The 16,172-nt window shown below is 37.4% G+C and overlaps 1 protein-coding gene across 2 annotated transcripts in view; it reads left to right on the plus strand.

The window, feature by feature from the left end:
- The window catches only part of LOC103025928 (ras-related protein Rab-37), a 62,427-nt gene that overhangs the window by 20,034 nt on the left and 26,221 nt on the right, over positions 1-16,172 (plus strand). Inside the window, exons 1-2 of one of the 2 annotated variants that reach the window (XM_022664961.2) lie at positions 4,147-4,640; positions 7,916-8,026. The exons of the other annotated variant lie outside the window; for it this stretch is intronic. Of the exons in view, the coding sequence (XP_022520682.1) occupies positions 4,533-4,640; positions 7,916-8,026 (219 nt within the window). The 5' untranslated portion in view covers positions 4,147-4,532. Of the gene's footprint in view, positions 1-4,146; positions 4,641-7,915; positions 8,027-16,172 lie in introns of those variants that run through there. 2 annotated transcript variants of the gene reach the window in all.

Consider the following 16,172-nt stretch of genomic DNA (forward strand, 5'->3'; position numbering starts at 1 on the left):
ATGTCCCAATTCACTAGCCAGGGCAGCGCTAGTGTATTGGACCGCGACCCTGACAACACGGGTTTGATACCGATATTTTTTCCTTTCTTCTTGGGTTTACCTGCTTTAAGATCACTTGTTCTGAAATTGGGTTCAACATCCCTCTAGTCTGGAGAAAAAAAAACTGATTTTTTTTTTTTATCTCGCCGCGAAATGGCTTAGAAAATATCTGGTGCACGACCAAACCTTTTGCATGTTTCGAGCCGCACAAGGTGTACTTTTCCCGTTGTTACGATAGCAAAGACATCCTGATGTGCCTTAAATCAAGATGCACGGTGCACGGTTGACAGCTCGTGTATAGATCACTAAAATAGGGCTCCAAATCTCATTTGCCCCCAGAGTAATTAGTTAAAGTCTGGATCCATGACAGAAAACATGGACAGCATAACGTCTCTCTCTAACGACCCTATTTTAGTGATCTATAGGCAAGCTGTAAACAGTGCACTGTGCAGCTTATTTTAGGGTGGGTCAGTATGGCTATCGTAACATCGGGAAAAGTCCACCTTGCGCTGCTCAAAATGTGCAAAAGGTACGTGCAGAAGTCTTGTATTTAATTATGAGTGTGTTTTAGGTGTAACATGAAATAAATCACTCAGTGTGTCACTTGCTATTCCGTTTGAGAGCCATGTGAACTTTGACTTTGGCGGATTGCTATTTTAATGGCGCAGTGCTTCTGTCCTTCTCAGCAGAGCAAACTGACCTGGTCACTCACAATGTGAAGGTTTAGGGCATGTCAGTGTGTCTTTGCTATCGTAATGATGGGAAAAGTACAGATTTTGCTGCTCGAAATGCACAGAAGGCATGTACTTATTCTCTTAATTAATCATGGGTCAGCTTCTTGCTTGCCATTTCCTTTAAGAGCCAGGTGACCTCTGACTGCTATTGGTGACCCGGATTGCTATTTTAGGGGCGCAGCTACCTACGCTTGTTGGTATGAGGGAAGGGGTGGGTCTTACCAAATGAATAGGTGATTCTGTCTCTGCCTCTGGTCTTTTCTGTGCAGATTTTGTTTGATAATGATGATCTTTGTTATCTCAGAACCCAATCTCTGAGGTGTGTAACTGCTCTGTAAAAAAAATGGTACAAAATGTATCTTACTGTATCTTGTGTTCATCAAATCCTCTATGATCCCAAAAGCACTGAGCTCATAACCTTGAAAAACACTGACTGGCAAAAGCTTTCTTTTGATCATCACAGCTTTTTTTTGCAGCTTCTATCGCCATGGCAACGTACAATAAAATCACTGAGCACTTTAGTAGAGTGACCTGAGTCATCCTAATACTCATTTAAGCAATTGTCTAATCAGCCAATCGTGTGGCAGCAGTGTGATGCATAAAATATTGTAGCTACCAGCTTCAGATCTTCAGGTAATGTTGCTCACATCAACCAAGTAAGGGTTTCAGGTATTCAGATTCAGGTATATTTGCTATTTATATGTTTATGTTTGAATAAAATTAACTTTGTTGTTTTATTCTATAAACTACAGACAACATTTCTTCTAAATTCCAAATAAAAATATTGTCATTTAGAGCATTTATTTGCAGAAAATGAAAAATGTCTGAAATAACAAAAAAGATGCAGAGCTTTCAGACCTCAAATAATGCAAAGAAAACAAGTTCATATTCATAAAGTTTTAAGAGTACAATATTCAATATTTGGTGGAATAACCGTGGTTTTTAATCACAGTTTTCATGCATCTTGGCATCATGTTCTCCTCCACCAGTCTTACACACTGCTTTTGGATAACTTTATGCTGCTTTACTCCTGGTGCAAAAATTCAAGCAGTTCAGTTTGGTGGTTTGATGGTTTGTGATCATCCATCTTCCTCTTGATTATATTCCAGAGGTTTTCAATTTGGTAAAATCAAAGAAACTTATAATTTTAAGTGGTCTCTCTTTTTTTTTTTTTTTACAGAGCATGAACTTGCATCTAAATTATCCTTGTATGTATGATTTACTGTACCAGTTAAAGGTTTGGACTATATGTTTTTCTTTGTTTTATTTATTTTCTAAATCAACTGAGATGGTGATTTGATTTTTTTTCAGTATGAAACTTCCTCTGCTAGCCTTAATTAGTGTAATCAACATATAATCTGAAAATGGTTCATCTCACATATTTGCAATCAACCACCCCTGCAAAAAAACTACAAAAACTAAAACAAAATTGTAAAACAATGTTATGTTGCAATGTTACGTAAAACTACTGTTTTATGTTTTTATGTTGGTCTTTTAAAAGTAATAAAGTAGGGAAACATTTTTTAAAAAAGTTTGAACATGTATTTTTTTTATGAAAAACAAGTAAATGAACCTAATTAAACCATTACCTGTTAGAGGTAAGGAACACTATTGCACTAAATATTATTTATATTGATAATAATTAGCAATAGAGTTAGTAATTAAATATTCACAGTGCTTGTTATGATTTTTTTCATATATCTTTTGGATAAATAAACATGCGACGGGTCAATATGACCCAGGAACATCACTGCTGGTTCTGACAAATGAACATATTAGGAGGGTTAAATAATATTTAAATAAGGAAATCTCTTCTACACACACTTAAACCTGCAGATCAGAGCAGTGCCACGCTCTCGGGCACAGGCAGCTACTGTAGATTAGCATTAAAATCAGTGAGCAGCTCTCTGAATTACTGCTGGGCTGATCTGCCGTGTGAGAAACGAGAAAATCCTGAAGACGAAGAAGAAGAAGAAGAGCTGTGGAAACATCTGCCCACTCACATCAGCAGCTATAGGAAGCTGTAGGATAAAGCAGCAGCAGCCGTATATGCTGGAACACGCCTGCAGCCAAATATCAGCGGATTTATACGCCTGTCTTTAGAGAAGCGGATCATGTGAACGTGTGTTTTTGGCTCTGAATAACTGAAGTGGTGAGAGCAGAATCAGACTGAATGAATGAGAGAACTGTTGCATGCTGGGATTCAGATTTGTGTTAATGGATTCTGTGGGCTTTGTTTAAAGGCTTGGTCAGATGGGGGAGACAAAGACTTTATAAACTCTAAATGACATGAACTTATTTACTGTGGATCAGAATCTCAGCAGCAGTTAAGAGAACACAGTTGTTGATTAAACAGAAGAGACATTTAAAGCGAGAATTTAAGGTGGACTGAAGTCATCAAAACTATATAAAAAACATTAAAACAAACCAGAATATTTTTGCTTAGGGGATAAACAGTTTTGCACATCTCTGCTAGATTTTCTCAGTCAGCTTTATGAGGTAGAGTCACCTGGAATTCAGGCTTTCAGTTAACAGCTGTGCTGAACTCATCAAGAGTTAATTACTTGAATTTCTTGTCTCTTAATGTAAAGGTTTGAGAGCATCAGTTAAAGTAAAGTAGTGAAGAGGTAGAGTTACAGGTATACAGTGAATAGTGAATATTTGAGTAATCCAGATTATGAGAAGCAACAGCTACTCAACTAAAAAAAAAATATTACTTTAAGAAATGAAGATCAGTCATTCTGGCTCTCATCAGGACTGTCCCAGGATTTGTTAATCAGAGTTATTATTCCACATTTACCAACCATGTACACCTTGGTCCACTGCTCATGGATCAAGTAAACCCTGTGGAATACAAAGACATCCCAAAACAATTATCCACCCTTCCCTCCCAAAAAAAACCCCCAAAAACTATATGCATATATATATATATATATAACGTCGCACTCGGAAGAAAAGCTAAGCGACTTGGTTCTGATACATCAACTCACAGACGTCTCCTGCCGATTGACATCACCCTAGGAATGATGTGGAGAGCGCCATCTACTGTACCCACCCAGAGAGACTAAAAATACATGTTTCTTACAAATGTGGCACAATTTAGAAACAGAAAATATGATAATATTTATTGCCACGAAGCATTGTTACAACAAAGAAAACCAAACATAAAATTCCTTGATAGATAGATAGATAGTGCAGTTGAACACAGTAGATAATGTTTTTTGTGCTATGTTTATTATTTCACATTTACCACCCATCTTCACCTTGGTTCACGGCAAAACAGAGAAACGCTGTGGTATATAGGCCTACAGGTGTGTATAGGTGTGTGCAGACTGACTCCTCCCCCTTTCGTGCCGTATTTTGGAGCGCCCCCCAAGCGGTGCGGAGCTCTGAGGGTTTAGCGCCTGTTGCCCGTGTGTGCGGGGCGACTGCTGCTGTTCGCTTGGCCGGATCAGGGTGAGCCTCCGCCGGCTGTGTGTGTGTGAGTGAGCGGGTGTGAGATAGCGGGTGCGCCCGGAGCGAGCAGCCGCTGCTGTGGAGCGGAGGATGGGGGCGAGGCGGGGACTGGAGTCGGTGTAACGCCTCCAGGCTCGGGCGGAAGGGACGGAGCTCGAGTTGAAGCACTTGTGGAGGCTGGCGCGGGCAGAGCTGCTGCGGACTCGGGGGCTTTACGGGCGGGTTTGAGCGGCGGAATGCGAGAGCAGCAGCCGGGGCTGAGCGCGTGAACACCGCGGGTTCCGGTTCGAGCTGCTGGGCACCATGTCTTCTAGACAGGCGTCTCTGGACCAGGAGGTTAAAAACGGAACCTCGCGGAACGTGCTGGAGCGATGCGCCTCGGTTAACGAGTATTTTGACATTTCCTTCAAGGTGTGTATTTGCGTTTTGTTATTGATAATTTCTATTGATAAGAACTGATTATTTTGTCTTTTTCTGTTATTATTATTGCTTATTATTGCATCTCAACCTGTAGAGCGCGTGGGAACATCACACACTTCTGGTGCATCAACTGAACATAACCATCAGCTGGAAAAAAAACTAACCAAAAAAAACAAAAAAATGCATAAAAGTAAATAAATTAGTATTTGGTACGTTTTGTTAGGTTTTTCTTTATTTTATAGATTTTAATGCGTCTTGACAATAAATACGATCTAACAATTATTATTTATATGCAAAAATAGTACATTTTTTAAAAATGTTTTTAATGTAGTGGATTTTTCATAAATGTTATTTTTTTCATCTCTGCCCCTCACAATCGGAATAAGAGGAAAAAATGAAAAAAAAATAATACTTTCTGTATTTTCTGATTTTTTTCATTTTTCTTTAAAAAAATCTGTTTGTGAAAGGCCGAAGCAAAAAACTAGATAATTGAAAAAATTGATAAAAACGCATTTCTTCTTCACTGTACTGAATAAAAAGAAAAATTCTATTTTCAAATTTAGCTTGATACAGTCAGAAAATGAAACTGCTAAACGTTACACTTACCTTACACCATTGAAAAGCATGTTAAATAAATGTTTCTCTTTTAGATAGACCTACAATTGTGAGGAACATGCATTTGTGAATCTTGCAAATCTTCTCAGCCAATGACAAACAGCTTATTCTGCTGCTGCTGTTGACACTTGTTTACTTGTTTTGAGCCTCTGGTACCCCCAGGTTAAAGCTTGGCGATATGGATCAAAAATAACCTCAATATTTTTTCATCCCATGAGGTCAAACAAAAAGAGACTTCTGATACAGGCACTTTTATCTTATTTTATCCATGCAATGCCATATCCTCTATATTAGAGTAGCCTATGGGTACGTCCAGAATTTTTGCCCCTCCTCCTCTCCTACTCTGGAAGAAGGTGGAGGAATGGAGAGAATGGGGAGGAAAGGAGGGAAGAAGCAGTAATTGAGGAAATGGGACAGCTGATCCCTTTTAAAAGGATGTTGACTACTGAGGAACTGAGCTGAAACAGCCAATCACAATGCTCGCTTTTAGCTTATCCTAATACTGCCCAGCCAATCACTGCTGCTGCAATCAGCCGTCCTTTTAATTGTGTTAATTGTGTTTGCCAATCAGGAAAACCTAAATTTTATTTTATTTTATTTTACTAACGTAGTCTATATTGATATAAAATATATTGTTTCTTCTCATATCTCACATTCTTACATGAAAATATATTGATAGTTCTCATAATATAAAACTCGATATATCACCCAGCCCCTTCCCAGGTGCTGCCACCTAAGAGGTGGTTCAGCAGGCTAAGTGCTGCCACTATGATCGGGAGATCGCTGGTTCGAATCCTGATCATGCAGCTTGCCGGCATCAGCTGCCGGAAGCCCTGAAAAATCACAACTGGTCTTGCTCTCTCTGGGTGGGTACAGTAGTTGGTGCTCTCTCTTTCCCCTCATCACTCCTAGGGTGATGTGGATCAGCACAAGGCTGCGTCTGTGAGCTGATGCATCAGAACCGAGTCGCTGCGCTTTCCTCCGAGCGTTAGCGCTGTGATGCTACTCGGTTTTGCTGCATCAGCAGCTGTTCAAAAAGAGGCGGAGTCTGACTTCTCATGTATTGGAGGAGGCATGTGCTAGTCTTCACCCTCCTGGGGTTGTGGGTATATACGACCTAGCTTAATGGGGAGAAAAAAGAGAAAAAAAATTAAATAAATGGAAAATAGAGAGAATAGTCATCATGCCACAATTGACGGATCTAGATAGGGCCCATGCGATAGGGCAATTTCAAACAGGTGTTTCTCAAAACCAGTTATTTGTAGTAAGCCCTGTTACCAGTACCTCCAAACTGAAGGCCCAGTATCCATATAATGGGGGATGTTTAAGACCCAAGTCTAAAGAAGACGACATTCAAAGAAAATTAAAGTAAAACACCAAAAACACCAAACTATTCAATGTAAGAAGAAGCTGTTTGGCATTGGCTGAGAAGATTTGGCTAATTTTTCATGGGTGCAACCTCAGGACATATACTCAGCTCTGCTGCTCAACTCACAAATGCATGTTTCTTACAGAAGTTCTCCATTTAAAAGAGAAATTAGCAGGCTTTTCAAGGATATATAAGATATTTTGCCAATTAGTATTGTTACAACAAACAAATACCAAATCTACCAAACACAAATTTCCTTACTTTTTGCGCTAGTTATTTTAGATCAAGACCAGTTTGTGCTGCTAACTGTTGATAGATGGTTTAAGCTGGTGTTGCTTTTGCAGGTTTTCATCATATATTATTTTATCTAGGGCTGTCACGATGAGATTTGTTTGTGGACGATATATTGTCTCAGAAATGATTGAGATTCATGATAATTTAGTCATTTTAAAACCATTAAATGTCACTACATAATAAAAAAACAATCATATGCTTTTAAAGACAATGAAAATTAAGTGAATCATAGTTTGGTAATGATATACTTACTTACTTTGGAAACAGGATTGGCTGAAATACTGTTCACTGTTATATATGTGAATAAACACAAATACAGATGAACACAATAGACTATATCACGATTATCAAATATAGGCCATTTTCATATTGTACATCACCATTACTTTAAGCACCTTCAGATTGGAGTTTTTGAGTCATATCACCCAGCTGTCTGTAGGCCATCATATAGTCAGTCTATGGTCTCAGCAGTTGCTTTTTGTAGGCTACCTGCTTCTAACCGGCAGGCGTTAACACAGTTTCAGTACTTCCTCTCTGGTTCCTGCTGCAGCTCAACACTGTGTTTGGTCTTGACTCGAAGCTCCTTCTGTAAATATTGGTTTACAGGGAGGGATTCCTTCAGATCCTCTCTGAGATATTGAACTTATTCCCCAGTTAATGCACAACCAGCCAGGCTGTAATTGGCTTTTTACTGCAGAAACAGTTTGCGTGCTCTTTAACTCTTTCTTTGAGTTGAGAAATGCTGTGTGTTTCACCACCAGAGCTTCCGGTAGATTGAACGCTCTGTCATGACCCACAGAAACAGACCACAAAAAGTGTGTGGTGTCCCACGCCTGCAGCGCTGCCAGATCTTACAGTTTATTTAATAATAATTTAATTTAAAAATCATTTAATGCTCATGATGTGTGTGAAAGTGATGTGTGTGGTGAGCTGTAACTGTAATTATAACTGTGGTGAGTTTAATGGATGTGAATCTAATCGCCTGCAGGTGATGCTGCTGGGCGACTCGGCTGTAGGGAAGACTTGTGTCCTGGTGCGCTTTAAAGACGGTGCCTTTCTGGGGGGAAACTTCATCGCCACCGTGGGAATAGACTTTAGGGTGAGCGAGAAGTGGCTAGAGATTGACACACACACACAAAAAAAAACACACAAAAAACACACAACTGCACTGATATTTCACAAACTAGCTTGTGTCCCATGACTTTTGTCATACCTCATTAAAGCTAAAGATTCAAGGATTCAAAGAGACTTTATTGTCATTTCATATCGTGTGTGGTACATGAGGTGGAAAGAAAATGGCCCAGTTTAAACCCAAAGAGCAATTTAAAATAGATAAATATAAATACAAAATAAAATAGAGTAAAAATACAATAATAAAATAGATAAATACACAAAATATTTGGAAGTAGCAGCAACATGAAGATGATCTATCTATCTGTCTGTCTGTCTGTCTGTCTGTAAGTTTGGATGCACCTTAAATTCAGTGGTTTTTTATTATTTTATAATTTCAAACTATGAGGAAAAATATATTATACAAAAAAGTGTTAAACAAACCAGAATATGTTTTATATTTAAGATTATTCAAAGTAGCACCTCTTGCTTAGATAGAGACAGTTTTGCACATCTCTGCTGGATTTTCTCAGTCAGCTTTATGAGGTAGAGTCACCTGGAATTCAGGCTTTCAGTTAACAGCTGTGCTGAACTCATCAAGAGTTAATTACTTGAATTTCTTGTCTCTTAATGTAAAGGTTTGAGAGCATCAGTTAAAGTAAAGTAGTGAAGAGGTAGAGTTACAGGTATACAGTGAATAGTGAATATTTGAGTATAGAGCTTCAACGATTAGTCAATATAATCGACAATTTTCATTATTTAAATTGGTCGACTACAAATTTTATTCTTGACTAATCGTTAATTTGCTGGGAACAGAAACACAATATGAGACAAATGGCTAAATGGCTCACTCACACAGTTTATACTTAACTTGGTCTTTGTCTCTAAAAGTGCCCAAACTGAACAGATTACTTAATAACTCACTAAATTTCAATACGTTCCAAGTTTAAACAACATCTAAATGTTTAAATGCCTCTTAAATCTCATGTTTAGATGTTTTTCTGTTGTTTTTAGAGATGGAGAACATGGCAGAAAAATGATTTCTACCAGATTAATTGCAGCCCTATTTAAGAACTACTCAAGTTCTACTCGAATAAAAAAATCAACTCACTTTAAAAGTACCCTCAAGTGCATTAGTAAAAAAAAGATCATCAAAAACCTATGATGATGATGATGAAACTGGCACTCATCAGGACCATATTCAAAAAAAAGAAAAAAGGAAGAGTTCCTTTTGCACAGGATAAGTTAATCAGAGTTATCAGCCTCAGAAACCACAAGTTAACAAACAGCTCAACAGATAAGAGCATCTAAAAGCTTCTTCACAGAGTATTTTGGTTTGTTTAACACTGATTTTAAGTTACTACATGATTCCTTGTGTGTTCCTTCATAGTCTGGATCACTTCACCATTCATTTACTATGTAGGAAAAAAAAACTAAAACGTTGAATGAGAAGATGTGTCCAAACTTTTGACTGCTACTGTATGATGTATTACTCAGTGTGCTGCTGTTCACTGTGTAATTTGTAATTACACATGTGAACTCACCACAAGATAACACCTCACAACATACATACAGGGGTGAGCTGTCTTTTTTAGCCATTCCCTGAGGTATTGCTTCATGGTCAGTTTACATACTGCTGTCCCGTGACTTTTGGCATGTGTGTAAGTCCTGATTGTAGCCCATGTGTTGCTGCACAGTTTATTTACCCCCCCATACGGACCCCCGCTTTGAGGATATTATCTGGGTAATGGAGCGCTCTCAGCAGAGCCTCAGTTTCTGAATCAGTTTCTCTGATTTTGCTATTTATAGGTTTATGTTTGAGTAAAATGAACGTTGGTGTTTTTTTCTATAAACTACAGACAACATTTCTCCCAAATTCAAAATATAAATATTAGACTCATTTAGAGCATGTATTTGCAGAAAATGAGAAATGGTTCATATTCAAGTTCATATTCATAAAGTTTTGGTGGAATAACCCTGTTTTTTAATTACAGTCTTCATGCATCTTGGCATCATGTTCTCCTCCACCAGTCTTACACACTGCTTTTGGATAACTTTATGCTGCTTTACTCCTGGTGCCAAAATTCAAGCAGTTCAGTTTGGTTTGATGGCTTGTGATCATCCATCTTCCTCTTGATTATATTCCAGAAGTTTTTAATTTGGTAAAATCAAAGAAATTCATCATTTTTAAGTGCTCTCTTATTTTTGTGAATTTGGGAGAAATGTTGTCTGTAGTTTATAGAATAAAAGTTTGCACAAATTAAACTTTTACATTGTATTTAAATATAGCTTAATTACAACTGAAATATACTTAAGTTGCCATTCATTGTTCCAAAATAGTACATTTAGTATGTATTTCAGTACATTAATTTTAAAAGTATTTTAAAAGTATGTTCTTTTTTTTATGCTAAGTATACATTAAAAAATATACTTAAATGCACTTTAAGAGACAAGAAATTCTTCAAGTAATTAACTCTTGATGAGTTCAGCACAGCTGTTAACTGAAAGCCTGAATTCCAGGTGACTCTACTTCATAAAGCTGACTAAAAAAATGCAGAAGAATTAAAAAAAAAATAAAACATTTTGTTTTACTAAATAATTCTGTATGTTTTTCTTCATAGTTTGGAAAATTGCATTGTACTGGTACTGTTTATACGCTTAGAAATGCAGCCAGTAAGCTCAATTTTTGCCAGGCCCCTTCCCCATCACTGTACCCACAAGGTTGGCATTACTATGGCAACCTGTCTGGATATGCAAATCTATAGTCTGACCATAGAAATTGGATTTGCTCACTTGTGAAATCTGTACATTAAAAAGCAGGTTTGAGATGAAGCTGAAGCTGAGCTGATATATGTGTGTTTTATATGTTTAATTTGTATTAGTCATTCTCCGGCTCTGCGTCCGCGGTCAGGTTCTCACCTCGGTTCCGCTGTGTGCCGGTTATTTTTGGACTGTGTACAGTTCTGAACCCAGCAGTGACATTGAGGTGTTTAAATCCCTGAACTGCTGCTGCGCTTCATACACTCATTCCAGCACAACACACACACTAATACACACTCACTAACACACACACACACTACTAACACACACAGTACGGTGGCCTCTTTCCACCCGGGGGCAGGGTAGGAGGACAGGAGGACATCTCACCATTAATACACCATTAAAGTGCAACAATCTTAAAATAAAAGGTGCTACAGTGTTTTTTGATCAGTGCATTTAAAGAACCACTTTTGGTTTTGAGTATGATGAAAAAAATATCACAATATTTCATGTTATTTCCGCAATTTTTCCGAATTTAATTCAAGAATTCACTACTGCAACAAAATGAAAAGGAGGCATTGAGAAGGACAACATTTAGAAACATTTTAAAATAAAGTCATTTTTACACTAATAACAGTCTTTGCAATGTCATATGTTACTTTACAACATGTGTAATAATGCCCTGCTAAGTGCATTAAAAAGTTCAGCCACTGACCTAGTCTTAGAGTCTCTGTAAAACGCTAAATCCACCGGAGATCCTATTTAAACCTATAGTTACTTGCACACAGGTGTGTAGTCCAGGTCCAGAAAGTGAAAATCTTGGGTGCATTTTACTTTTACTTTTAACTAGTGTTTAACAGAACTGTTTACACAGAATACACCTACCTCTATCTCAATTGTACTTGGCTGGTGTTGTTCCCCCATAGACAAATTCTAACCATTTGTTCCTCAGCTCTGAATTACTGGGTAAAGCATATATAGAACAATGATGTGTTATTCGCACAAATAACACAGGAATGAACTGCATGCTGTTCCTAGCGCTGTTAGCTCCTATCTGACGAGACGGCGTCACCGCCCGGATTCAGCTCTGTCTGTGGGCGGTCCCGAGGTGGGCGGGGCCATGAATACTAATTCACGGGTTGACGTAGACAGGGGTGCCTTTCCTGATCGACTCGTTTTTCTGAATATAATCTTTTACTAGCTGCTGCAGACACTGAGAAAGAGGTTGAGGAAGAGTTTCATCAGCAGTGCAGCATCATAATCAACTCTGAGAGACCTACTGTATTTCATAAAGAACAAGAAAAAGAGGATTTTAGCAGAAAGACAGCTTTAAGTGGTTTCTTGCTTCTACAGTTCTGGCAGTAATCAGGTCTGGTTGTGTTAAATGTGATTAATCACAGTTAATTATTTAATGGGGGGGCAATTACTTTTTCACACAGGGCCAATTTGGTTTGGATTGCTTTTTTCCCTTTAATAAATGAAATTATCATTTAAAAAGTGCTTTATATACTGTATTTACTCAGCTTATCTTTGTCTGATATATTAACCCTTTTAGACTTGAATTATGTTTTAGTCATGGGTCAATATACAAGAATATAAGTGCTGTTTTTGTGTACTGTACTTGTATTATTTCTACTCATAATATTTTAATCTAAACTCTATAAAAAAATAAAATCCAAATAGCTAAAACTTTTAATTGCTTTTTAATGTTTGTTGCATTGTTTAGCATTTTTATTTGACTTCTTTATTTCACCACCCATCTCTGGAAAATAGTAAAATAAAGATTATAAAAAAGTGTAAACCACATAAAATTAGTCAAATTTAGCCCTTACTTAGTCCTAATGTCTGAGGTGCTGTATTTTTCATTTTTCATTGCAGTGGGCGGGGCTAAGCTACTGTTTCACTGGCTGGTAAATTTTTAATCGGGTGGTTCATAGTCTTTTTTGATGGACAACAGGCCTTAATTACTTAATTGTTTTTTGGTTTTAACACATTAAACATTAAAAACATAACAAAAAAAAACATGATGAACATTAAAATAGACACAGGGTCTGAAATGGTTAATGCTTGTTAATCTAAAAATGTAAGAAAACCAAAAAAAACTAAAGAAAACTGTATTTAAATGGATCTGCTGCTGCATTGGTAGTTCAGACTAGGCCTGTCACAATAACAATATTTTGTGGACGATATATTGTTCCAGAAATTATTGCGATAAACGATATTATTGTCATTTTAAGATTATTAAATGCCACTAATGTTATAATAATAACAAAGCAATTAAACCCTTTTAAAGATAACATATTTAATTAATCATAATGCAAACTGTGTGTATGGAATCACAGTTATCGAGGCATTGATCATTGCATGACTGGCTAAAATACTGTTTAGCTATATATATATATATATATATATATATGTGTGAACAAACATACAAATAAACACAATAGACGATATCACGATTATCAAATATTATTAAGGTCATATCCATTTATTATACATAATATGCATAAGTCGATAATGTATTTATTGTGACCAGGCTTAGTTCAGAGACGCAACAAAAACAAAAATCGTCATCATGTAAAATATGATGGATGAGAGTATCTAGTAAACTGACTCAAACTGTGTGAACAGAACTTACACCCACACTCAAACGTCTGATTTATTCTGCCAGTCTCTGTGTCTGGCACAGGTGGATCAGCTGGTACACAGCGTTCAGACTGATGTCTGGCAAATGTGTCAAATAGATGGGCCACTTCAGACTCTCTGAGTGCGGGGGGTGGGGGGGGTGGGCATAAGAGGCGAGACTGATGCTTGTGCACGTTTCAGTCGGGCAGATGATTACCCGCGTGCCCCAGGGCACTGACGCACCCATGCCACACTGACCTGAGAGAGCGTTCCCTGGGTGTGAGGTTATACATTACTATACGAGAATAAATTACTGAGCTCAGCTCACTGACTTCTCTACAGTGGACAGAAATGCACTGTATACTGTTTATATTCTGTAGAATAGCAGACTTTACCTCCACAGCAATGATACTGACAGATATGTATTGGAATTTACGCTGTTCTGATTGAGTGTTATCATCAATAATAATGATAAGAATTAGCGACTAATTCTTCTTCTTATAAGTAAAGTGTTTAATAATGAATATTTAGGTCTAATTCTTCTCTTCTCTGCTGCAACTGAGACTCAGTCCTTAATCATGTTAATCTGAGCTAAAGGCTAAAGCTGCTGTTGCCATGTGGGTCAGCCGGACGCGACTCTTCCTGTAGCAGTTTTTTTTCTCCTACAGTGTGGGAAACAGTGCTCACCGCTCTCTGGCTTCATCTGTAATTTCTCTAAAGAAAAGAAAGAACTTCTACTTTTAATAGTTTTAACAGAGTTCTCTGTGTTTTATCTGTGTCTTTTTCTAGTTATTAATATAATGATGAAAGTGTGAATGTGCTGTGTGTGTGTAAGTGTGTAAATGCTACTGCAGTAGAGAGTAACAGCAGTAACACCATCTGTTCCAGCACAGAAGCTCAGATTACCTCTATTGCTGGTTACCAGCTGTTAACTTTTTAACCAATGAATTGTTTGCAAAAAGAAAATCACCCGTCTTTTTATTTTTTTTAACCATTTACTTTTTAAGTTCCTTTTTTTTTCCTTAAAGGCAGTTTAATTCAAGTATTGGGTACACTGAATTTCCGGTTATTGACTGCACCTGAAGAGCTTAAAAGGCAAAAAAATAAAGGGGAAAAACGTTTTTTTTTTATAAATGATTGAACAGTAATGGACATCTTTGTCATCGCGTCCAGCCTTACTTCCACAACATTTATTTTTTTCACATACAGCTCATTTTGCTATTTATAGGTTAATGTTCGAGTAAAATGAACATTGTTGTTTTATTCTATAAACTACAGACAACATTTCTCTACAAATTCCAAATAAAAATATTCTCATTTAGAGCATTTATTTGCAGAAAATGAGAAATGGCTAAAATAGCAAAAAAGATGCAGAGCTTTCAGACCTCAAATAATGCAAAGAAACCAAGTTCATATTCATAAAGTTTTAAGAGTTCAATAATCAATATTTGGTGGAATAACCCTGGTTGGTTTTTAATCACAGTTTTTATGCATCTTGGCATCATGTCCTCCTCCACCAGTCTTACACACTGCTTTTGGATCACTTTATGCTGCTTTACTTCTGGTGCAAAAATTCAAGCAGTTCAGTTTGGTGGTTTGATGGCTTGTGATCATCCATCTTCCTCTTGATTATATTCCAGATATTTTCAGTTTTAATATGTTCACTATTTTGCACTTCTGGTTTGATGTAAACTGCATTTCATTGGCTTGTACTAATAATTTCTTAATGATAGTAAAGCTGGATCTAATCTAATATAATTTAGCACCTGCAGGTGTGTATTAGCACAATTATCAGATGAGATCAGTGTTAATTCTCTGGGCTCTTTGGGGAGCAGTTGTCTGGTGAAGCTGTGCTGCAGTGGTGTGTGTGTGATGTTCTCAGATCCAGTGCGGTTGTTGGTGTATTTTAGTGAGTGCGTGTTGTTGATCTATTCAAATCCAGTTCAGTGAGTAGCGCTTGTGCCCACAGGCCGAGACGCTCGCTGTCATTGTCTCCGGAGAGGGAGGAGCGGCGTGCCACAGCCTGATCCCTAAACATGTTATTAGTGCACTATTCAATTTACACTCATTTACCACCCCATTTAATCTGGGGTATGAAGCGGAACAGGTGGAACCGGCTGAGTTTAACACGACACATGGAAATCTGAGAAATTACAGATATCACTGTGATTATACTGCAGCCTGAGTACTGTGATGCTCACAGAGCTCATAACAGCAAGTGTGTTTACTGGTATATGCACTTCATACTCCAATCAAGACCGTTTTAAAGCATTTGGGGGCCCCAAGTAAAGCGGACCCCTGCAATACATCAAGTGTAGTTCAAATAGCAAAGCAATGGTATAAAACACAGCCATATAAAACTCAGTTCAGTTGAATAAATTTAAAATGCAACAAATGTTAAAAGGATATATAAAGGATTGATTTATTTGTTCCAGTGTTAAAGACAGTGATGTTACAGCTGTTGTGCATGGATACTGCTGAACATGTTCCAGTCTGGTTGTATTCTACCGTCATTTTATTTTAATAACAGTGCTGTTGTACTTTCCTACGTTGACAATCACAAAATGTAAAGGGGCACTCATGCAGCTTGTCAATAATAATAGAAATTAATTATTGAGATCTACTAACGAGAAGTGTATTTTAGTAGGGATGCACCATTGCTGTATTTTTTGTATTATAAGGCACACCGGATTATAAAGCACTATCAATAAACATGTATTTTTTGGTCAGTTTTCATATAAAGGGGCACC

Source organism: Astyanax mexicanus, chromosome 19 (assembly GCF_023375975.1).
Source record: "Astyanax mexicanus isolate ESR-SI-001 chromosome 19, AstMex3_surface, whole genome shotgun sequence".
NCBI lineage: Eukaryota > Metazoa > Chordata > Actinopteri > Characiformes > Acestrorhamphidae > Astyanax > Astyanax mexicanus.